A 25003-nucleotide genomic window follows, 5' to 3' on the forward strand; every position below is an offset into this window, starting at 1 on the left:
ACCACCAGCTCCTTGGTCTTGCTGACGTTGAGGGAGAGGTTGTGCTCCTGACACCACCGTGTCAGAGTGTGCACCTCCTCTCTGTAGGCCGTTTCATCATTGTCAGTGATGAGACCTACCACCGTCGTATCGTCAGCAAACTTGATGATGGTGTTGGAGCTGTGGGTTGCCACACAGTCATGTGTGTACAAAGAGTACAGGAGTGGGCTGAGAACACAGCCCTGAGGGGCTCCAGTGTTGAGAGTCAGTGGTGAGGAGATGTTACTGCCCATTCTGACCACCTGGCGTCTGTTTGACAGGAAGTCCAGGATCCAGCTGCATAACAAGCTGTTTAAGCCGAGAGCCCGGAGTTTAATGTCAAGTATGGAGGGCACAATGGTGTTGAATGCTGAGCTGTAGTCTACAAACAGCATTCTCACATATGTGTTCCTCTTTTCCAGGTGGGAGAGAGCAGTGTGAATTGTTGATGAAATGGCATCATCAGTGGAGCGGTTTTTGCGGTATGCAAACTGCAGTGGGTCCAGTGAGGGGGGGAGAACAGAGCAGATGTGGTTTCTGACTAGTCTCTCAAAGCATTTGCTGATGATGGGGGTCAGAGCAACAGGACGCCAGTCGTTTAAGCAGAGTGTTTTTGACTGCTTAGGTACAGGAACAATGGTGGACGTTTTGAAGCATGTGGGGACCACAGACAGGGAGAGGGACAGGTTAAAAATGTCCGTGAAAACTCCAGCCAGTTGGCGCGCGCACGCTCTGATGACGCGGCCGGGAATCCCGTCTGGACCCGCAGCTTTACGGACGTTCACCCGCCGGAAGGATCGGGTTACATCCGCTTCAGATACGGAGAGTGCACTAACCTCTGTATCTATATAAGGGTAGTTAGACCCCACCAACATATTTCAAACTCATCCAAATCAACCTTGTGGACCTTCAACCACACGTGCTTGCTTCTCTGTTTAAATATTTGTTCATTTTGTTTTACCCACATAAACATGTGACAACATAATTCTTATTTAAGAAGAGCTGTAGAGTAATTTTACCCTTGGCTGCAGCTGAACCTTTTCTCTTTCAGCAGTCCAGAACATTTGCATATGATTGTTTGCATTATAATATGTCTCTTTGTAAGCCTGTCAGTATAGAGGCCGGAGGATAGTGTTGGGTGAGGGATGTCTTTACTGTTTAAATCAGCCTGTTTGTGCTTTGGACACGTTTTTAGCCTAGCGGATTATAAAACTGGCAGAAAAGTTCCATAGATTTAGTTTGATTAGAGCAACCGGTCCACCTAGCAACCAATCACAACACCCTAGCAAACAAATAGAAATGCACTAAAAACCACTCAAAACAACCAAAAAGCAACACCCATGTCTCACACAACATATCACAATGGCATTGGTATTCTTGTGAAAAAGAAGTACATTTTAGCATACTTTTAGAGTACTTTTTGCGTAAATAATAAACTTTTAATACGTTTTAGTGGGAACTACTGTAAATGTAATGTTTTCGGTCACTTAATTGTATGTTAAATAGGTCATGAACTGAGATATCTAATTTTCATTGAACTTTTGACATATAAGAGGTCATCATACTATAAGAATATCCTGTAAGTTTCAGAACTTTTATTGAAACCAAGCCCAGAGAACGACTCGTTGTGGAAGGTGCCTATCTATGATGTAATATATAGGTGAACGAAAATCAACGCCTACTTCATCATTGCAACTTGTTCCCCACCCACTGGTGTGTTAGTGAGATGACGAGGAGAGAAAAGCGATACAGGATCACTGGAGTAAAAATAACATTATCTTTCAAAGGATCCTAATGCTAGGTTATTATATAATGTGGTTATTTATTGCCAACAATGTGAATGTCTCAGTTGAGCATTATTTATTTGTATTCGGTACATTTCACTGTGGAATTTTTAGTAAATCAGTTGCAATTTTTTTTTTAAGCTGACAATCACACAGCGTGAGTTTATCAGTGACTGAGTTCTGGACTCTCGCCAAAACTCCCCTTATAATCAACAAATCTCTTATTTACATTGTGTTTGCATTGTTAGTTATGATGAAAGCATTCATTAGTGTGCAGAAATCGAGTTGCAATGACAAGATCACTGCATTCATGCGCTCAACGCGTCTGTGAATGGCTACAATGCTCATCTCTGTAACCTTTCATGCCACGGTCTAAATATGATGCTATAGATCTAAATATAATGCTATAATCATAGTGGTCAAACATAATCAAAGTTAAACATGTAATATTTAGCTATTTCATTATGCAAAGATGTTAGCCAATCTCAGCAATGGGCATTTACACTGAAGTCTCACAGCAGATACGCCCCTTCAAACAGAGCATTCAAATCAGAGGGCTAAAAATGCCTTTTATTTCTAAATTATGACCATTTTTGATGTCAAAATCATATTAAGTGCAGCCCAGGAAACATTATAAAACAATGCAGTTCATGACCCCTTTAATTAAAATGACTGAACTTAAGAATGTTTTTTTTTTCTTTATATGTAATTTCATAATTACCTCTATTGTCTTTGAAATATGGTGAAAGTGTACCGCCGAATGTACTGACAGGCATTTATGCCAAACTAAAATATACTACAAAATGTCATTTCTATTGAAACTTGCATGCCATGTATTTAAATATATATTTGTAATTACACATTTTACTGAAGTTGAAGATTAGCAAAATGCATTAAGTGGCCTTTTATATCATTAATATTATATCGTTCGCAAGTACAGTTTTTTTTTTTTTTTAAATATACTTTTGGGCACATTCAATACATTTATTTGAACTCTCTTTTCACAAGGAAACCACAATTTCTAATCGACAAAGTTCCTGTTTTTATTAGGCTTTGAGACAAAATATTCACCGCATTGTACATCAGTTCATCTAAACAGCAAGACACGCCATTTTCATCCATTTCCCATGCTTCATGCTGTAGCTTACGGCAGTAGAACTTCTGTTCCTCTCTTTGTTGTCTTTACTAGCACCAAACTCCCACTCATTATTTTGCAGTGATGGGGAATGAGATTAGCTGTGTGCTACAGTATGTTAATGATTATCTCCATTATTAAAAGAATGAAACATCAAAGCCTTGGCATGTTAGAAATGCTGGGAAATATTTTATCTGAGCGTACGCAATTAATTAATATCGCTAGAATCCCTTTTGCAGGTAAGCGTGAGACAGGATGAAAAAGCAGCAGTTGTACTTTTATTAGAAGCATAACAAGTACTTGTGCTTCATATTTTATCCTCCTACACACAGAGCTCTCAGATGACAGAGGCTAATGCCATTTTCTCCTCTGAGCTAACAGCACCCTTGACCCAGAGTGCACTGCTTTGGCCCTCTGGATAGAATGCATTCCAGTCTGTCTGTCCTGAAGAGATGAGTTTTATAAAGAGAGTGTGCATGGGACTGACTTGGATTAAAGGAACATGCCGCCTTTTTGGGACTTTAGCTTATTCACCGTATCCCCCACAGTTAGATAAGTCCATAAATACCATTCTCATCTCCGTAATAATCAAAGGACTTTGCTGCCGTACCATGGGTGCAGCAGGCGCAATGATATTACGCTTACGCAGCGCCTGAAAATAGGCTAACTTCCGTCAACATAACCAACGTGACAACCTGCTTGCAAAGGGAGCGTGCTGGGCGTAATATCATAGCGCCTGCTACACCCATGGTACGACAGCAAAGTTCCTTGATTATTACGCAGGAATGAGAGAATAGTTCCTAGCCATATCAGTCTAGAAAATTGCAATTTTTCATTTTCCGTCGATCTTAGTACACAATGTAACTATACACATCAAAACATGTAAATAGGAAAATGTTGGCGTTATTTTGTCACTTATTGAGCAGTAGGCTAGCTGGAGCCATTTACCTCCAGTCTTTGTGCTAAGCTAGGCTAGCGGTGGGTGTGTCAGACAGAGAGATGAGAATGTATGTATGGACTTATCTAACTGGGGGACACATAGTGAATAAGCTAAAGTCCCAAAAAGTCGGGATGCTCCTTTTAAGATATAATGGATTATAACGTACATTATGAAGACCTTTATAATGCATTATACATAAGGGCGTTACATAACGTGTAACCAATATATTTAGTTTAGCATCATTCATAATTGTTTTTGAGTGTCGATTTTTACTGTTGTTATTATTTTTGCATTGTGTTGATGTATTGTTGTTCTTGCTGAATCCTTTGACTGAATAGCCACTTTACTGAATTTTCTCCTCTTTCTCTGTTCTCCAGGGCCTTATACACATATGAAGATGACAGTAATGATTTGATCCTGTCTTCATCAGGAGGTAGGCTACGTCTCAACATACTTCCTGTACAAATATAGACGATCTAATAATAACCAACCAGAATCTAGTCATGCACAAGCAATAACTCTGTCGGCTGTGACTGATGGCGTTCATTTGCATTGTTGATGTACCATGATTATGCTGGTGACTGCACCGTTTGCGATTGTATCGTGACACACAAGCCAAACGCATTAAATGTGATATTAACACTGTTGGAGTTGTGCACCGACAAACGTCTTTATTGATTTGCTGCTTATCTAAATATTTATAAAAATCAATGGACTGTAATCCTGCCATCTAAGATCAGAACAGATCCCAAACACTGGCGTCAGTAACTGTCACTCAGCAGTTTCAATATTACTGCGTTTTCAAACTGTTATTGTGCATCAAACTGCACAACCTCTATTTTCCCTCAGAGCTGGAGGAGGGAAACCTGTCATTTCACTCTGATGACAATCATTTAGTCAGTGACTGGTGGAAGGTTATTATTTAGGGCCGTGTTGATTAGCACAGAGGACACCATTCAGACGTTAGATTTGTTGTGGGAATTCTGTTTGCAAGAGATTTCCCGCAATGTTTATTTACAGAGAACAGTTTGACTTTCTTATTCCTAAAGTATTTGTATCTAAAACCATCATTTTGCTCCAGTTGTCCACATTATATCATAGCAATGCTAAACATGCCTGTAAATATGACAATATGAGAATGATGCAAACTATCCATGCAAACTTATGAGCTACAGTAGCTCGCCTGTTTAATCGGACCACACGGTCCAGCCTTCGCTCCCCACATGCATCAATGAGCCTTGGCCGCCCATGACCCTGTCGTCGGTTCACCACTGTTCCTTCCTTGGACCACTTTTGATAGATACTGACCACTGCAGACCGGGAACACCCCACAAGAGCTGCAGTTTTGGAGATGCTCTGACCCGGTCGTCTAACCATCACAATTTGGCTCTTGTCAAACTCGCTCAAATCCTTACGCTTGCCCATCTTTCATGCTTCTAACACATCAACCATGATATATCCCACCCACTAACAGGTGCCATGATGAAGAGACATAATGTTATGCCTGATTGGTATACAACGATCAGGCATAACATTATGAAGTGAATAACACTATAATATAATATAGCCCAGCCAATCAGATTTCAAATTTCAAGTGCAATTTCAAAATGATCAGTTTAAATGACAAGGATTTGTATTTTGCTTAGATCAGTTTAGCGTACACAAAGTTGGGGAAAATTGCACATTGAAATCATACACATGGAATTAAATTTTTTTTTAATGTGGGCAGTAAGCGGTGGGCTTATGTGTCTGCTGCTTTGTGTAATTTTCTCTTTCCGGAGCAGGAAAGAACTTCCACCAGACTGTGGGTGTGTGTGTATGTCTGTATTTATGTCTGTCCAAACCCTCTCCAGAGATTTGTTTCTGTGTATTGGCACATTTATACCTCTCATGAGCAGTAACTAACGATCTGTCATGGTTATCAGCAAAATGGGAAGCCACTTAAATAGGAAACATTTGGATGTTACGATGTTACGGAATAGTATTTTATTAAGAATTAGTTTGTTTTAATAGTTTTTTATTACTGTGTTAATTTTTTTAATTAAAAAACATATTTAGATATTATTCATAAAAAGCTTAAAAAACCACTACTACTAATATATACTCCCGGTCAAATTTTTTTTTTTTTTTTTTTTTATGTTTTTGAAAGTAGTATCTTAATCTCACCAAGGCTGCATTTGTTTGATCAAAAATACAGTAAAAAACAGTAATACTGTGAAATATTATTTCAATTTAAACGAACCGGTTTCTGTTGTGATGGATTTCAGCATCATTACTCCAGTCTCCAGTGTCACATGATCCTTTAAAAATCATTTTAATATATATTTATTGTTATCAATGTTTAAAACCGTTTTAGCTGTTTTTTATTTAATTTTTTTTGTTGAAATCATGATACACTGCGTTTTAAATGTTTGGGGTAAGTTATTAATAATTAATACTTTAATTTAGCAAAGGCACATTAAATTGATCAAGCCAGTAAGGACATTTATGAAATTAATAAATATTACAAAAAGTTATATTTATAATAAATGCTGTTCTTCTGACTTTTCTATTCAACAAAGAATCCTGAAAAAAAAGTCAGTTACCACAAAAATATTAAGCAGCACAATGGTATTTAACATTAATAATAATAAGAAATGTTTCTTTAGCACCAAGTCAGCAGGATATTAGAATGATTTCTGAAGGATCATGTGACACTGAAGACTGGAGTAATGATCCTGAAAATTCAGCTTTGCCATCACAGGAATTTCTTTTTATTTTAAAATATATTACAACAGAAACCTGTTAATTTAAATTGAAATAATATTTTACAGTATTACTGTCACCATAATGTTCTGTTAGTTTCTTTATCATGGACTTGTTGGCCCTGTCCCAAATGGCACACTTCATGTGCAATTTCGGTCTAGTGGACTAACAATGTCCGTTAAGTCCACGAGACCGCAGGGTGTCCCATTTGTCATTTTAGGTCTCAGAAGGGTGTTTGCGAGCGCCCCCTTTGAGGCCGATATGCGCCCTCGATGCGCACTTTTGCCGAGCCCGCACTGGTGTGGGTTACGCAGCAGACTTCCTTCCGGCAGTCAAAGCGGCATTACGTTGTGAAAGTGCGGACTCAGAGGAAGACCGTGAGGGTTTAGGATGCCATTTGGGACACGGCCTTAGTCTACCTTCATTCTCCTCATGTGCTCCTTTGTTCAGTTTTCCCGCTCCTCATTATTAGTTCATTTGTGTCAGCTGTGTTCTATTAATCATCCTCGTTTGTGTTTGCTATTCAAGTTAGTCCCTCACATTCATTCTCTTTTCGGTCTACGTTACATTTAGTGTTTGTTGCACTGCCTGTCTGTTTATTCATTTTGTCTACCTTTATTAAATATCGTATTGGAACTTAAATCCTCATCTTCATCTGCCTTGCTGCAACCACCTGTGACATTAACTGTTTTTACTGTATTTTTTATTAAATAAATGCAGTCTTGGTGAGATTCAGAGAGTACTTTTTAAAAAACATGAATAAACCTTAATGTTTCCAAACTTTTGACTGCTATTGTATATACGTACATAAAACTTAAAACAAGAGAAATTATCTCAGAATCAAAAACTGCAAGACATTAAGACTGTCACGTGTTTAGGGAATCGTGTTTAGAGAAGTATTTTCTTATCCCAATGAAAAAATACTTAATTTTATTCTCTAAAAACAAACTTGATATCGTGTGTCTTATATCTTAAGTAAGTTTATCTTGTTTTAAGGATATTTTGATATTTTTACTGTAAAACAATACTTTATTTGTATTTATTATTAAAAAATATAATTTTTATTCTGTTTATTTACTTATTTTTTGCAGGTAAGCACAGTATAGTACTGTACGCTACTAACTGCTATCTATGTGTATAACAATTATCTTATAAAAGCAGAAAAAGATTTTCTGATGGTGGTGGCGGCCAGACCCCACACATTAGCCCCACAATCCTATTTCCTAAAGAGTAATTATGAAATGACTACTTCAATAAAGATCCAACATTTAAAAGATTAGATTAGAAGGCATGTTCTATTACTGTGTGGTCAGGCCTATTTTTACTAAAAAAACAATACAAAAAAACGATAAAACGATAATTGTCATTGCAATTACTACACTTCTAACTGATGCAAAAAATTGGCTTTTCTTTTCTAAACTCTGTGGCTGTTGTGTTTGACAGATGGCGGTCTGGCAGAGATCGCAGTAACCTTCGATAACACCCGGATCATGTACGGTTTCTGCAGCCTGAAGGAGCCCACCGCCGCCCTGCCACGCTACGTCCTCATCAACTGGGTGAGATGATGCAACAACCTGCATTCAGTGACACTGAAACTTTGCAAGCCGTTAGCAAGAACACTTTAGCTCTAGAGGTCGACAAAGACAGATCAGTTAACATAACCACAGTCAGTCGTCATCAGTGCCGGCCTTTAATCATACATGTATTCTTCTATCTTACGAAAGCAGGAAATAATTTTGCGATGGTGGTGGGAGCGAGACCCCAAGTGTAATCCATATATTTAGCCCCCACAATCCTGAATTAGTAGCTATAAAATTACTCCTTTGCTAAAGATCCAAGATTAGATTAGATTAGAAGACACGTTTTGTTACAGTGTGGTCAGGCTGATATAGGCCAGTATGACAGTTAGTGACTTGAAGGCGTTTTTGAGTTGGAGGGCAAAAATTATAGATGAATCACTGGATAATCTTGCTTAGAATAGAGTAAATATAAGACTCCAGTCATGATTTTAGGTCTCCAATTGATATATATACACTGCTGGTCAAACAATTTTTTGAAACATTAAGTCTCTTATTCTCACCAAGTCTGTATTTATTTGACTAAAAAAATACACTGATAACAGTAATATTGTGACATATTATTACAATTTAAAATGATTGTTTTTAATTTTTATATATTTTAAACTGCTGAATTTTTGGCATCATTACGCCAGTCTTTAGTGTCACATGATCCTTCAGAAATCATTCTAATATGCTGATTTGCTGCTGAAGTAAAATTTTTTATACTGCTTAATATTGTTGTGGAAAATGTAATACACTACCATTCCAAAGTTTGTGGTGAATATTTTAATTTTTTTTTAAGAAAGGAAGAAATTTGTACTTTTATGCAGCAGGGACGCAATAAATTGATCAAAAGTGACATTTATAATGTTACAGATGATTTCTTTTTCTAATCAATTTTGAATCAAGAATCCTGAAAATGTTTTATCACAGTTTATATAAACAAACATATGAAGACTGTTTTCAACAGTGAAAATAAGAAACATTATTAATATTAGATCACCAGTAATAATTGAGCACCATATCAGCATATTAGAATGATTTCTGAAGGATTGTGTGACACTGAAGACTGGAGTAATGATGCTGAAAATTTAGCTTTGCCATCAAAGAAATAAATTACATTCTAAAAATATGCTAAAAATTGAAAACAGTCTTCATATTTACTGTAATAGAAACTAGTAAAATTGTAATATTTCTAGGGCTGTCAAAAGATTAATCGCGATTAATCACATCCAAAATGAAAGTTTGTGTTTACATAATATATGTGTGTGTACTCTGTTAATTATTATTTATATATAAATACACACACAAGAATGTATATATTTAAGAAAAAAATATTATTTTTATATATAAAACATTTATATTTATATAGATTATAGATTATATAAATGTATATACAGTATATACATGCAAATATTTCTTAAATATATACATGAATGTGTGTGTATTTATATATAAATAATAATTAACAGAGTACACACACATATATTATGTAAACACAAACTTTTATTGTGGATGCGATTTATCGCGATTAATCTTTTGACAGCCCTAAATATTTCACAATATTACCTTTTTGTTTTTACTGTATTTTTGTTTAAATAAATGCAGCCTTTACAAGCATAAGAGACTTCTTCCTTAATTATTCCAAACTTTTGACAATTGAGTAAGTCATTCAATTTGAAGTTTGCACCAGTATTTTGAAGTGCATAAAAAGAATGTATAAAAAGCAGTAAGCAAGTAATGGCTATTGCACACAACTCATATGAAAGACTCTTAAATACTTTCATTATTTCTTATGTTAATTGCAAGCATGTTTTGTACTTTGTATTTTTAGTACTTATCCCTTTATGTCACCGCAATTATTTTAAATTGTGTGAGCTTCTCTATTTTGAATGGGTGCTGATCAGAGAAGATGTTGTTAGTTGAATTATTTAAGCAACAGTATATCTTTAAATGTATTGTTGCCTTGGAAACGCACTTCATGGTCGCAGTGAAACACAATATTCACCTCAATTTAAGGTTCAAGGATGTGATTATCAATTTTTGGTTATATGAATGCAGTGGGAGATTGTAGCTACTTAGGGGAGCAATTTGAGACAATTATATATTGGCAGTACTCTGAAGTGTGCTAGACTTTTTCTTTTTTCATTCACACTGCAGTTGTATTCTCTGAATAAACACGTACATGACAATGTGTGTTCAGGTTGGTGAAGATGTGCCCGATGCTAGGAAGTGTGCCTGTGCCAGCCATGTAGCCTCCATAGCCGAGTTTTTCCAGGTGGGTCTCCCCAAGGTAAAACAAACATCTTTTACTTCCTTTTTAAATTAGGTAATGATCCATTTCAAAGACATATGAACCCACAGTCACTCATTTCGACATCATCTTTCCTCTGAGCATGTGAGGGGTGTTAGCTGTGAGGTTTCACAGTCATCTTTTGTGACTTCACTGTGAAAACTGTCTGAAAAGAAGGAAATGTGATTGAACCCTAACAATTTTCTTTATTAGTGTTGGGGTGAAGCTCACAAAGCAGGTCTGGCTCACCACAAAATCAAATGAAAGAAATAAGTTGATTATATTTTGCTTAAAGAAAAAAAGTATTTAAATTGTATTAAGTCTTAACATTTAAATTTACAAGGTATTTACATTTCATTGAAGTTCATTTGACGTTACATATGCATTTTTTTTATGTGTTTAGACAATATGATCTTTACTACTTTGTTACAGTAATGAGAATCAAATGGGAATCATCGTTGAGAATAATGAAGATTAAATTAAAAAACATCTTAAAGGGTTAGTTCACCCAAAAATGAAAATTCTGTCATTAATTACTTATGTCGTTCGACACCCGTCAGACCTCCGTTCATCTTCGGAATAGAAATTAAGATATTTTAGTTGAAATCTGATGGCTCTGAAAGGCCTCCATTGGCTCAATGGCACGGTTCACTCTCAAGACCCTTAAAAGGTACTAAAGACGTCGTTACAAAGTCCATCTCACTACAGTGGTTCTAAAATAACTTTATGAATCGGCGATAATAGTTTTGGTGCGCAAAAAAACCCTAAATAACGACTTACATAGTGATGACGATTTCAAAACACGGCCTCATGAAGCTTCGAAGCGTTATGAATCAGCGAGTCGAATCAGCAGTTTGAATCGCCAAATTTCAGCAGTTTGGCAGTTTGACACGCGATCCGAATCATCATTCAGCTCACTGATTCATAACGCTTCGAAGCTTCATGATGCCTTGTTTTGAAATCGTCATCACTATGTAAGTCGTTATTTAGGGTTTTTTTGCGCACAAAAACTATTGTCGCCGATTCATAAAGTTATTTTAGAACCACTGTAGTGAGATGGACTTTGTAACGACGTCTTTAGTACCTTTTAAGGGTCTTGAGAGTGTAACGTGCCATTGAGCCAATGGAGGCCTTTCAGAGCCATCAGATTTCAACTAAAATATCTTCATTTGTGTTCTGAAGATGAACGGAGGTCTGACGGGTGTCGAACGACATGAGGGTAAGTAATTAATGACAGAATTTTCATTTTTGGGTGAACTAACCCTTTAATAAAAATCTTAATTCACTACAATGAGAATTGGTGAGGAAATATGGCACATTTTCATTAAAATAATCTGAATTTAATTTAACTTATAAATCGTCTCGGGTTACTTATGTAACCCAGTTCCCTGAGAAAGGAATGAAACGCTGCGTTAAAGACTTGACACTATGGGAACACTTCTGTGTGGTGTCTGAAGGACGTGTGAAAACCATAGACTGTAAAAAAAAATATGGACGTAGTGTCCTTGACGTCACCCATAGGTTTCTGAAGAGCGTTTCTGAAACCTAAAGTGTGGCTGTTGCCATCTTGGCAGCGCGTCACCGCACATCACTCCCGGATAACTGAAAATGGGCAAAGAGGAGCTAACGGGTGGAGTGGGTGGAGCTAGCAGACAGCAGACAAACAGCTAGTAGTGACAGCAGCGGCAATCCACCTGTCACTCAAGTGACCACACCCTTAATTATGCATAACTCTAAGGCTTAATATAATTTAAACGAATGAGTTATAAAAAAAATCACCACCCTCATAGTTGTCATGAAGGGCAAAATTAGCTGTATAGACCAAAACCACAATTTGTACCAGGCTGTAAACATGTTTTTTTCTGCTGTAAAGTTGGGCAATTTAACATGGGGCTCAATGAGATTCTGCTCCCTTTTAGAGCCTGTCCCTAGAGGCCAGTCGATGAATTGCAGTTTAAATCACTTCCGTATTGGCGAGAAACTGTGGGAGGTTGCCGCTCTCGATTGGCTAATGTGATGTCAAGTTACGTAGCGTAGCACATAAGCAAGACCATAAAAGGGCACCTGTGTGATGGAATCTCCAGATTGTAATTGTCTGGATGAAGCCGTATAGGCATGTACGAAGTGTGGCACTGCATCATGGCATTGATGCTGTGGGAACGTAAATAGCAATGGCATTACACTGAGGGAAGATGCATGCCCATCAAAGAAGATGCCGGCCTATTGATAGTATTCAAGGCCCTGAAGCAGCAAACTGGCATGGACCACCCAAACTAACTGAAGGGAGGATTCATGCCCGTCGGACACTTCCACCTCCCGAATCACCAAGACTAGGGGGGGAAGTAGAGATGCCCCCTGAGAGCCCCAAAGAAAATCTGGCACAATGTCGAGGTGTTCCCCCGGGAGGGGATGCTCTTAGGGATTTTGGATAGTGCCTTGGAAGATGCTACACCCCTGGTGGAGTGAGCTCTAACGCCTTAGGCCAGAAAAATGGCATCTGTTATCCAATGCGAAAGGCGTTGCTAGGTGAACGCAGATCCATTGCTGCAACATTTTATCAAGCCAGCAGTTTAGTGCATTTACGCCACTGGCCTGAGCGGTAGACATAAATCTTCTGTGAATAGGTGAAGCCTTTCTTGCTCCAGTGATTCATGTGGCAGAAGAAGAAGGCCTGAAGTATGACCGGATGTGCGGTCACAGAAGACTGTAACCGTGTAACCGGTTCTTCGTTCGGGTCAGAAGAATTCTCAGAGCGAGATTTTAAGTCCAAAAAGGGATCCTCAGAGTCAGTGGATATGGCATGAGAAGTGGGGGCACCCGTCTCAAGCTCCTCCTCCAACTCCACCTGCAAACCCCATGATCTAAGCTGCCATGCTTCCTCAGTAGGCACAGAACCCGAACCAGAAGCCTGACACTCATCCCTCGAGAAGAGAGAAAGTAAGGAACAGTAAACCTTATTGAGAAATGCTCACAATGAGTACAGTAAGCCCCCTTTAAGGACTGACCAAGCATGTTTGATTGTAATCTGGTGCAAAATCCAGACAGGAGGAGGCTATTCTGAAAGGTCCTGCAGATCTTTTGCTCTTCTAAAGAAATGATATGGGAATACAAGAGCCACTTAAAAAGTCAGTGCCTACTCTGAGGCTGAATGGGTTCAGATTGAACTTCTGATAAACCTTTCAGGACCACAGAAAGGTCTCAAGAAGGAACTTTATTCCTGCAGATAGGCCTCAGCCATCTGGCACCATGAAAAAATGGAGACATCAAGGGTGCCTCCCCACAGAAGAAGCTCTAACAGAAGGCATGTGGCTAGGGAAAATAACAGCAACATATATCTTAAGGACAGTAGGGACTAACCCTGCTGAGAGGTGCTCGTGGTGGAACTCCAGCATTGTACCAACCGAGCAATGGGCTGGGTTCAAGTGGTGTGGTGGAGGGAGCTCTGGAACTCAGAATTGCCCCAACAACCTCAGTTGAGAGACTGGAATCTATGAGCTGGTGCCCCTCAAGGGCCAGACCCAAAGTTTCCAGATATCTGGCTGGATAGATTGCGATAGAGCAACCCCTGCAGTTGAGACAGAAGGTCTCTCCAGATGGGAATCTCTTAAGAAGTGCCATCCAGGATAGACACTAGATCCTAGAACCATAATTCAGGCTGGCCAAAACGGAGCCACTAATAATAGGTGAACTCGGTCTTGGCGAACCTTCACTTGAACTCCCAGGAGCAGAGCTATCGGAGGAAAGGCGTACAGAGGAAGCCTCGGCCACATCTGTACCATGGTGTCCAGCCCCACTCAATGTTGGTATGCTTCACCCCCGAAAGCTAACCTAGGATACTTTGTTGCTATCAAAACTGGATGCAACCCCCTGTCCCACTTGGTGGTGGGGGGTCCTCTGTTCAGTGCCCTGGCAAGAATTACTGAACGTAATAAAGAGGGAGCTAGTTCAAAGGAGATGCCCATTATTTTCTTGAGGGGCAGACAGCCTTAACAACCTACTTGGCTGAATCCCGCAGGAGACTGCTTCTTCCTGAAACATGGAACTTGGTGGGATAGCAAGACAGCTCCTTGAGGGTATCGAGGAAGAGTTAGCGCCCATTTTATAGTAGTGTGACACACTTCCCCCCCGAGAGGGTTTGCCCTCAGGCCACTGAACACCGTAGACAACTGTCTGATCTCACCTCAAACTGCAAGCATAATCCGCATGCTGCTTCGGCAAACGCGGGATCCGAGCCGCGAGGTTGCTTTCAAAATCGGTAGAGAGGACAAGAGATAGAGGAACACGTGTATCAAGTTCCACCTCTGCCGACTCAATTTGCGATCCCCATGATCGAAGCTGCAGAGCCGCCTCAGCAGACCGGTGACCCGAACTTCGAGGTGCAAACGCCTGACTCTGATCGCTTGTGAAGAGAGCAGGACCCTCACAAAGAGGACAGTCAGCCTTTTCAAGGGCGGACCGAGCATGCTCCGCTCCCAAACACACAACACACTTATGCATGTCATACCCCATTATAAAGTTGGAGCACAACAACGCACAACTCCCAATCTTAGCATTTCTGCTAAAATGTTGTTCACATAGTAGTTTTACTAAATAAGGACAAGAAAAATTATATTGAATATTTATTATTTTCCTCATTTTATTGTTTTTCAGTATATACATACAATTAAAAGTTTTTAGGGTTTTTTTCTGAGGAATGACCGTACTTAGGAAACATTACAAAATTAAAGTAAAAATAATCTAGACAATCATAATTTTCACACTGCTTTCATTAAATAAACACAATACAAATTAAATGTAATAATTTTAGCTTTTCTTGTTCACTTAAAGAACTTTAATTAGAAAACAGTACATTTATTTCTAGTATTACATAAAATATAGTTAGTTTAGTTAGGTTTTGTGTTTTGTTTTGTTTGTTTTGTTTTATTTTGTTCAGTGAAATTAGACCTGGATATGTTTTCGTGAGATTCACCCATTGAAACATAATTGGTGTTTTACAGAAATGTTCATTTCAAACATTGACTCATCATACATGAATTTCTTATTAACATGTTTTTCAATTCTATTCAATACCACCATCCCCTCTGTTGTTGTTTAGGCTTTCTGTATGGCTCTGTTTAACAGCATGCCTCTTTAGCTCCGCTTTAATTCAGTCCTGTGCTCCAGCAGATAAGAGTAAATCACAAGTCATGTGGGTGGGCCACAGAGTCTTGGTGGGCTTGTTGGATGTGTGTGTGCTTCTGAGTGTATGTACCTACCTAACAGCTGGTAATGTGCAGCAGAAGATGTTTCTAGATGACTAACTCGCTCCTCTTCAGGGCTATTGTGTTGGAGGTGTCTGCCGGTGTGAGGCATCTGAATGGGGGGCCGCTCGGCTTTTCAAACCTCTCAATCTCTTCAACGTGGGTGCGTGGGCGAGAAAGGGAGAGAGAGAGAATAGAGGTATTGAGGTAGAGAAATTCCACGATAAAACATCAGCGAGACAACCAAGGCCGCCGCAGAGATTGTGCTTTTGGGTTGAAAGAGAGTCGGTACTATCAGGAATGAATTGATCTAAAGTGCCAGTCAATTCACCAGATGCTCTTTTTGAGCTATTGAAAACCTTGATGGCGGCATTCATGTAGCTATTTATGAAATACACATGAACTAGACAGATATAGTCTGTTGTTTGAAACTCAACAAAACTACAAAAGCTTAGTTAGAGGAAGAGCTCAATATTCTGTGATGCTGGCACAAATGATTACAAGCACATTGAAGACTTGTTTTACCTCGCAGGAAAAGCCTAATTGCATGTGAATGAATCATTCATACTCATTCATAGTTATGCCTTCATATGTTTTTCACTTTGAACTAATTTGTTCATTAATTATGTGATTGATGAGTTGTTAATAATAATATACACCTCTGTTCAAAAGTTTGGGGTCAGTACGATTTTTTTAAAGAAGTCAACACTTTTATCAAGGATGCATTAGATTTATCAAAAGTGACAAGTCACATGACAATGTAGAATCACAAAATGTCTTTAGGAAACCTGTCAAGTAGAGTTTGTCAATGCAGCCTGATGCTTTTGTGACTTTCTTCTTTTGTCTGACAATTAGGCTTAAAAGAGTGCTCGTCATTTAAATGCGCGGTTGATGCTGGTTGCCAGGTGACGTGTGTGTGTGTGTGCGCAGTACTACTGATGCTCTTTTTCTCCTTACAGGGTGTTGACGTCATCGTGAACGCTAGCACCATAGACGACATCGACCCCACAGCCATCGGACAGAGGCTGACCAATGGGACGGCTCCAGTGGCCAGCCCAGTTCTGAGCCGCCTGCGAATGAAAGAAGAAGAGAATCCAGAAAACGTTGTGCGTGATTGGTCCTTAAGGGATGAGAGGGGGGCCGGGGTGTGTGTGTGGGGGGTTTGCGTGCACACTGGAAAGGGGTCAAATCAAGTTGTCTGTGAATGGCTCTCTAATAGTGTGATGTCTGACACAAGGGCACAGCCTTGTTGCTGTTTTTAGAGGAAAGTGCTCTTAGAGCCACATTGTTGATACAGAGGAACTGAAACAATGATTGCTTATGCACCATGTGAAACAGTGAGTTGATTCACACACTTTAAAATAACCTAGATCCTTCCTGCTGTTTTGCTCACTTATCTGAATGACGTCTCTGCCAAGTATGCACTACTAGTCAAAAGTCTCTTATGCTCACCAAGACTGCATTTATTTGATCTAAAATACAGTAAAAACAGTAATATTGTCAAATATTATTACAATTTAAATGAACTGATTTTAAAATACTTTAAAATGTAATTTATTCCTGTGATGGCAAAGCTGAATTTTGATCCTCTGCATTTTAAACAGTCCAAGTTAGTGCACACACATTAAGGAGTAGTGAGTAGTGAACACACACACACACACATGCACTGCAAGCCAGTGAACACACACACCTGAAACAGTGGGCAGCCATTGACTGCGGCACCTAGGGAGCAATTGGGGGATAGGTGTCTCGCTCAAGGGCACCTCAGTCAATTCCTGCCGGTATTGACAATCGAACCCACGACCTTCAGGTTAAAAGTCCGACTCTCTAACCTTTAGGCCACAACTTCTCATGTGACCATAAAATCATACTAATATGCTGATATGGTGTTAAATAAACATATTATTACCTATAGGGGCTTTCGCACCGAGTAGTTCTAGGAACTTAGTTCTAGGAATTAGCCACCATGGTGGTTCCCCAAGAATTCCCCAAGAATCCCATTCGCACCACCAATAGGAACTCTTGAAGCGACGTAAGCCGTGCTTGTTGTTGTAACTTTTATTTTGACGGCATGGTGGACCTTTATATTGATGCCGCTGATAATTCACATTCTCTGTCTTCATTAGTTTACGATAGGTTATTAGATAGAACTGTTATACAAAGAAAGTAGACGGTATATGAAAAAGTCATGTGGTTGATGTCCAATGTCGCTAGCAGAAATACATAATCATGTTTAGCTTGGTCCTTTCAAAGTTGCGTTGGATTTTCTCCTTAGCGTAAAGGTTGAGAGGTCCATCTATCACTGTTTTCCATTTAGAGTTAGTTTCTGGAGTAAATATAGGCTATAATCTGTATGTGTAAACAGCTTTTTTTTTTTATGGCGGGTGTTGTTTCACGTGCGTTCGGCCAATCAGTGTACACTTATGTCACTGGTTATGGTCATGACATAAAGAACGTATTTACGAGTTGAACGCACATGAACGCCACCACAATGTTGTATATACGAGTGGGAAGCTCTGGATTTTCTTTAAGCCCCGATCTTTACGAGTTGGGGGCGTGTCAGTGAGAAACATGGCGGAATACCACAATATTTAAAGTCCCAGTGAACCGGAAGTAGCAACTGAGTTTTCTTCAGTGCTGTGACGTATTTCCAAGTGAAATGGAATATTGAATAGAGGGCAGGGTTTCACTTCAGCGCTCCTCCTCTCCATCTCACGCTCATAGCAGACTAACGGATGGAGGTGAGTGGTTAAGGATATTCAAACCCAAGCCGTCAAACTGACGTCATCTGAGAAGGAACGCCATTCCAGACCGGAAGTAACTTTTCTAACTATTTTTATTTTTTATAAACTATTTTTTTTCGGTGTATTAACTTGCACAGATTAATTGTTCACCCTAAGACCTGTAATGTGTGCTAACAAAGTAAATAGGGTCAATTTAACAGCAGTGATATTGTCAGGTTTTTCTATTTACAGCTAATTGCCTCCTTAAAATATGATAGCATTGTTTAAAAATATCTAATATGTAACAAAGTTTACAGTGGCTTCGTAAATTAAATAAAAACATAAAAAGGCAAAACACATGATGGAAATTTCTTTAAGAACTTTACTGTATTTTTGTGTAAAAAATTAAGAGAATGTACTCTGACGAAAGTTACTTGAATGTACCTGCCTTCGTAAACACGACTTCCCACCTCGTAAATACAAACTTCCCAGGAGGACTTGAATGCATCATTAGACCCTATACTATGAAGTAGGAGCTATATTAGATCCCCCAAAAGGAGTTCCAAAATCCTAGTAATTTTGCCAATAGTTCTATGAACTATGAAAAGGTTCCTCCGGTGCGAAAGCCCCTAATGTTGAAAACAGTTGTGCTGGGTTTTTTTTTTTTTTTTTGTCTTTTGTGGAAACCATTGTACACTAATATTCAAAAGTTTGGGGTAAGATAAAAAAAGATAATACATTTGTTCAGCAGGGATGCATTCAATTGTTTTCAACATTGATAATAATATATTAATAACTAAGCACTAATTGGTGGCAATTGAGCACGAATCAGCATATTAGAAAGATTTCTGAAGGATTATATGACACTGAAAATTCAGCTTTGCCATTACAGGAATAAATTACAATTTTCAAATAGAACACAGTTCTTTTAAATTGTAATAATATTTCACAATTTTACGGTTTTTACTGTATTTTGATCAAATAAATGCAGCCTATGTGAGTATACGAGACTTTTTTCAAACACATAAAAAAGTCTTAATTATTCCAGACTTGTATCCCCTAAAATGTAGTATTAGTGTACAAATCAAATTCAAGAGCCAAGTGATGTTGGTATAATCTAATCACAAAGCCAATTCTTTCAAACAGTGAAATGTCTCCACAAGGATAGTAATACAAGTAATCATTTTTTTTGTCTTGTGGGGATATTTTTGGGTCCCCTTGAGGAAAACAGCTTATTAACTAAATTTTGTTTTTTGAAAATATAAAAATTCAGAAAGTTTTCTGTGTCTAGGGTTAGGGTTAGGATATAGAATATATAGTTTGTGGAATATCCCCATTAAACATGAAAACCCAACATATGTGCTCTCTAGCTGACTTTATGTTTGGAAAAGAAACAAACTATCCTCATAGTGCCTTCCTTGGATCAACGTCTTTGTCCTTAGCTGGCTGTCCAATTACAACGGCCTGCACTCACACTTCTCCTTTCCTCCTGACCGCAGGGCACCACCTACCAGAAAACAAATGCAGAGATCGAGATGAAGAAAATCAATCGAGAGGAGTTCTGGGAACAAGCCAAGGTAGAAATTTGATTCCTTTGGGTTTCTGCTGCTAAGATGCTTGATCTGAGGCTCTAAGGATGGCAGTGTGAACCACTGTAAACAGTGTAAGCACAATGTGATGGTTCAGCTGACTATTCTCTTTGTTTTAACATTAATGAGGAAGTGGTTCTGTCAGATTGTTTGATGCCGTTCAGTCTCTAGCAGCTTAGAATAACTAGGTTTCTTTAACTAGGGTCACTTTTATGTACCAGGGGTTTTCTTTTTTTTTTGTTATCAAAGTCATGGTATTTTTTACTATGCCTTTTTTGGTGGCTTTTTTCCCCCATTCTTTTTGTGTTTGTATAGATTTCAATTAATGATCATATAGTGAAATAGAGTAAAACATGTTGTACTTGTTTCTCATTTTTGTTGTTCATCATTTTCCAACCATACTGTAATTTTGTAATTATTATTATTACTATTAATAATACATGTTATATATACATTATTCTTATATGTTAAGTAATTAATATTTACAATTATTATTATTATTATTAATACTAATTTAATTTGCAATATTACATTATTACTATATATATATATATATATATATATATATATATATATATATATATATATATATATATATATATATATATATATATATATATATATATATATATATATATATATATATATATATATATATATATTATACAATTAAGTAATAATGTAATACTGCAAATTAAATTAGTATATTATATTATATATAATAATAATTTATATAATATATATGCTGTGTATATGTATGTATACCCAGACACATGCAAACACAAATATACTATATATAAATAATATCATATATATACACACATATATATTATATAAAAAAACTTTTATGTTAGATGCAATTCATCGATTTGACAGCATATATACACAGATCAGGCATAACATTATGACCTAATATTGAGTTGGTCCCCCTTTTTTCTGCCAAAACAGTCCTGACCCGTCAAGGCATGGACTCCTCTAAACCCCTGAAGGTGTGCTGTGGTATCTGGCACCAAGATGTTAACAGCAGATCCTTTAAGATCTGACTGTTCAGCACATCCCACAGATGCTCGATTGGATTGAGATCTGGGGAATTTGTAGGCCAAGTCAACACCTCAAATTCATTGTTGTGCTCCTCAAACCATTCCTGAATAATGTTTGCTTTGTGGCAGAGCACATTATCCTGCTGAAAGAGGCCAGTTCTGATGCTCACGTGCCCACTGTTGGCGCTTTCGGTGGTGGGTCAACATGGGCACCCTGACTGGTCTGCGGCTATGTAGCCCCATACACAACAAACTGCGATACTCTGTGTATTCTGACACCTTCCTATCAGAACCAGCATTAACTTCTTGAGCAATTTGAGCTACAGTAGCTCGTCTGTTTGATCGGACCACACAGGCCAGCCTTCGCTCCCCACGTGCATCAATGAGCCTGTGGTCGGTTCACCACTGTTCCTTCCTTGGACCACTTTTGATAGATACTGACCACTGCAGACCGGGAACACCCCGCAAGAGCTGCAGTTTTGGAGATGCTCTGACCCGGTCGTGTAGCCCAGGGGTTTTCAATCTTTTAGATGCCACGGACCCCCAAATATGATCATCCCTGTGTGAGGGACCCCCATCATAAAATGTATACGGCATCTGTCTTTTATCAACACTCAATTTATACGCAAAAGATAATAATAATCTAAATAATAATCTTATCTAAAATTTGTTTCATTTACATTATTATATATTTTGTTCTGCGTGTAGTAATGTATTATTATTTATTGTTTATTTATTCAATTGTAATCTAATAATTATATATATATATATATATATATATATATATATATATATATATATATATATATATATATATATATATATATATATATATATATATATATATATATATATATATATATATATATATATATATATATATATATATATATATATAATTTTTTATTCTAATTTAATTAATTTAATAGATTAACAACTAACTAATATTTTTATAATTTTTTTATTTATTTATTTATTTAGATCAAATTTATACTCACTTATTTTAATCTAATTATTATTATTCTTTTATATATATGTTATGTATATGTTATGCCTAATCGGTGTATATATTCTCCTAGTTGAAAAAAATGGAGGCCTGTATCCTTTACATACATCGAATCACTTTTCAGTATTGTGTTCTACAATGTTTAGATCTATTTTTGTCCATTGAAATATATTCACATATAGATGGAAATAGAAATGACATAAAGAAAAATAGTAAATTAATTAATTAATTTATTTATTAATAAATGTTATTGTGATAATCTTATGTAAATACATTTCACTGATAATTTACCGACATGTGTCCTGTTTAAAGCGGGAGGAGGAGTTGAGAAAGGAGGAAGAGAGAAAGAAGGCTGCGGAGGAACGGCAGCGATTTGAAGACGAGAGGATGGAGCTGGAGAGAAAAGAGCAAGAGGAGCGAGAGAAGCGGTACCGCGAGAGGGAGCGGCAGATCGAGGAACACAGGTAGGAATGATGCCACAGTGGCCAAAACAGATGACCCTCAGTCATACATCATTATGATGCTATCTGTGTTTATATGCGCGGTCACAGGAAGAAGATGCTGGAGGAGGAAGAGGCCAAAGAGAAGTCAAGGAATCAACCCTTGATTGTAAGAGTGCGTGTGCTTTTTGCATACAGTAAACCAGGTTTTGTGTCTTTTCTGGCTTGAAAAATGCAAACAATGCATGATATGGGATCTATGGGTGGTGGTAACTATGACCTCTGACCTATTGTGCCTGTAATAAGTGGATAAATGTGACTGCTGAATTACACAGGCTTCAGAAGTATTTACTCAAAATCAGTTTTATTGCACTAGTCATTTATAAAGTAAATAAGTAACAAACGGCATGTGGAGTAACCCACAAAAAAAACTTAGTTTTTGCTGCCCCCTGCTGGAAATAAACATGCATTGATTCTCTTTACAGACAGAGCCCAGCTGTGAAGACCTTGCCCTGGACAAAAAGGAATCAGAGGTTGAGGTGGGTTGAAACGGATCTGTTAGGGCCACACTAGCATCGCTTCATCTCTCAGAGGAGTGTTTTGAAAAGCAGAACAGACTCTGACCCTAACAAGCTCAAATGTGGAGCAGTTTTGTGTTATGATGACAGATATTCTGCTGGGGTTTAGATGTGGGACAGTGGGATTCCTCGGGCTATTTAAAGACGGTGTGTTTCTGTGCGTGTGCAGTCGATAGGATCTTCATGATGAGAAGGGGCCAACAAAAATCCTAATGCAAAATGTCTTACCTGCACAGCATGTAATTATTACAGTAATACACCACTGGTTACAAGTTTAGAATGATTGCTTTAAAACGATTAATCGCATCCAAAATAAAAGCTTGTGTTTACATATTATATGTTTACTGTGTATAATCATTATGAATATTTGAATACACACTCATACATTTATATATTTGAGAAATATTTGCATGTATATACCGTATATATATATATATATATACATGCATGTGTGTATTCAAATATACATAATAATTATACACAGTACACACACTTATATTATGTAAACACAAGCTTTTATTTTTTATGCAATTTTTTTTTTTTTTTTTTACAATTTAAAATAACTGTTTTCAGTTTGAATAAATGTAAAATGTCATTTAATCCTGTGATAGCAAAGCATTATAATATGCTGATTTGGTGCTCAGTTAGGCCTATTATTGGTGCTCAATTATTAATAATGCTTCTTGTCAATGTCGAAAATATTTTTGTGGAGTAATGATGCTGAAAATTCAGCTTTGCATGATAGGAAGAAATTAGAGTACAACAAAAATCCTAATTATTCCGAACATTTGACCAAACATTATGTATTAAATATTAAATATGTTTATAGGAGGCAGCAGCCATCATTGCCCAGAGGCCCGATAACCCTCGGGAATTCTTCAAGCAGAGAGAGAGAGCCATAGCCAACAGTGTGGACATCTCACCAGTCACTACGCACAGGACCGGTAAGATCATAGGAAAGGGTGGAGAAGAGGAGGAGGAGGAGGAGGAGGAGGAGGGGGGCGTTCATGCTACTAAGCCTCTGTTTGTCCTGCTACTTGCTCTTCACTTGTCTCTCAATCTGTCATTTAATGAGAATTAAACAGCACAGCTCAGGAGAGACCATCTGTCTGAAATCTCTGCTCTGAATCACCACAACAGATTTGTGAGGGTAATACACAGATTATTTATATAGTTAAATTATGATTGATAGATAGATACTGATATATTTATATATAAATCAGAGGTTAAAGTGAATAGACCTTATTCACGGCAGCGCCATCTTTGATTTTTATCAGGAATGAAAGCGAGACCGTGAGGGATAGACATGCATCTCTTCAGTGGGTTGTACTGTTATTGTGTTTTTGGATTGTTCTGCTGACGAAACACTGGAAAATAGTAAGTGATCTGGGAGCTTTTTACAGAGGATGCCATTGAAGTCAAGTCAAGTCACCTTTATATAGCGCTTTTTACAATACATATTGTTTCAAAGCAGCTTTACAGTGATAACAGGAAAATAATGCAACAAAGATTGTTTTGGCTGTACAGCAGATCTAGAAGAACGTCATTTTCCAGTTTAAGTCAGTTCAGCGTTGATTCATTTCTGTTGTAAAAATTTGTTATTTGACACGACACTGTTTTCTACAGGCGTTTTCATCACCAATTACTTCATCTGGCATGCATAATCTAGCATTTTGTGACTAAAATCATCATGTTGTAATTTTGATAAAGAAAGAAAAAAAAGTAAAAAAAAAAAACAAAGAAACGTTTCTGTTTTCAGTACATCGTTCTCGTGTAAACATACCCTTAGTTTATTGATCTATACAGCTGCTCTGGAGCAAACAGTGATGTTATCGTCCAGCTCAGTTCAGTTCTTATTCAATGTTGTCAAAGCAGGCAGATCAATAATATTGTTGAATATTAAGTGTCCTCAA

At 37.7% G+C, this 25003-nt stretch overlaps 1 protein-coding gene across 15 annotated transcripts in view; it reads left to right on the top strand.

Moving 5' to 3' along the window:
* dbn1 (drebrin 1) overlaps positions 1 to 25003 on the top strand; it is a gene marked incomplete at its 5' end in the record, with an annotated part of 121319 nt that overhangs the window by 78493 nt on the left and 17823 nt on the right. For 3 of the 15 annotated variants that reach the window (XM_079835747.1, XM_079835753.1, XM_079835756.1), the window contains 9 exons: positions 4255 to 4310; positions 8066 to 8178; positions 10385 to 10474; positions 16674 to 16820; positions 19937 to 20014; positions 22385 to 22536; positions 22624 to 22681; positions 22998 to 23051; positions 23920 to 24034. In XM_079835747.1, the coding sequence (XP_079691873.1) occupies positions 4255 to 4310; positions 8066 to 8178; positions 10385 to 10474; positions 16674 to 16820; positions 19937 to 20014; positions 22385 to 22536; positions 22624 to 22681; positions 22998 to 23051; positions 23920 to 24034 (863 nt within the window). Of the gene's footprint in view, positions 1 to 4254; positions 4311 to 8065; positions 8179 to 10384; positions 10475 to 16673; positions 16821 to 19936; positions 20015 to 22384; positions 22537 to 22623; positions 22688 to 22997; positions 23052 to 23919; positions 24035 to 25003 lie in introns of all 15 variants that reach the window. The other 12 variants (XM_079835750.1, XM_079835758.1, XM_079835746.1 and 9 more) reach the window with 7 other exon arrangements.

The sequence above is a fragment of the Gobio gobio genome, assembly GCF_949357685.1.
Source record: "Gobio gobio genome assembly, chromosome: 14".
Classification (NCBI taxonomy): Eukaryota; Metazoa; Chordata; class Actinopteri; order Cypriniformes; family Gobionidae; genus Gobio; species Gobio gobio.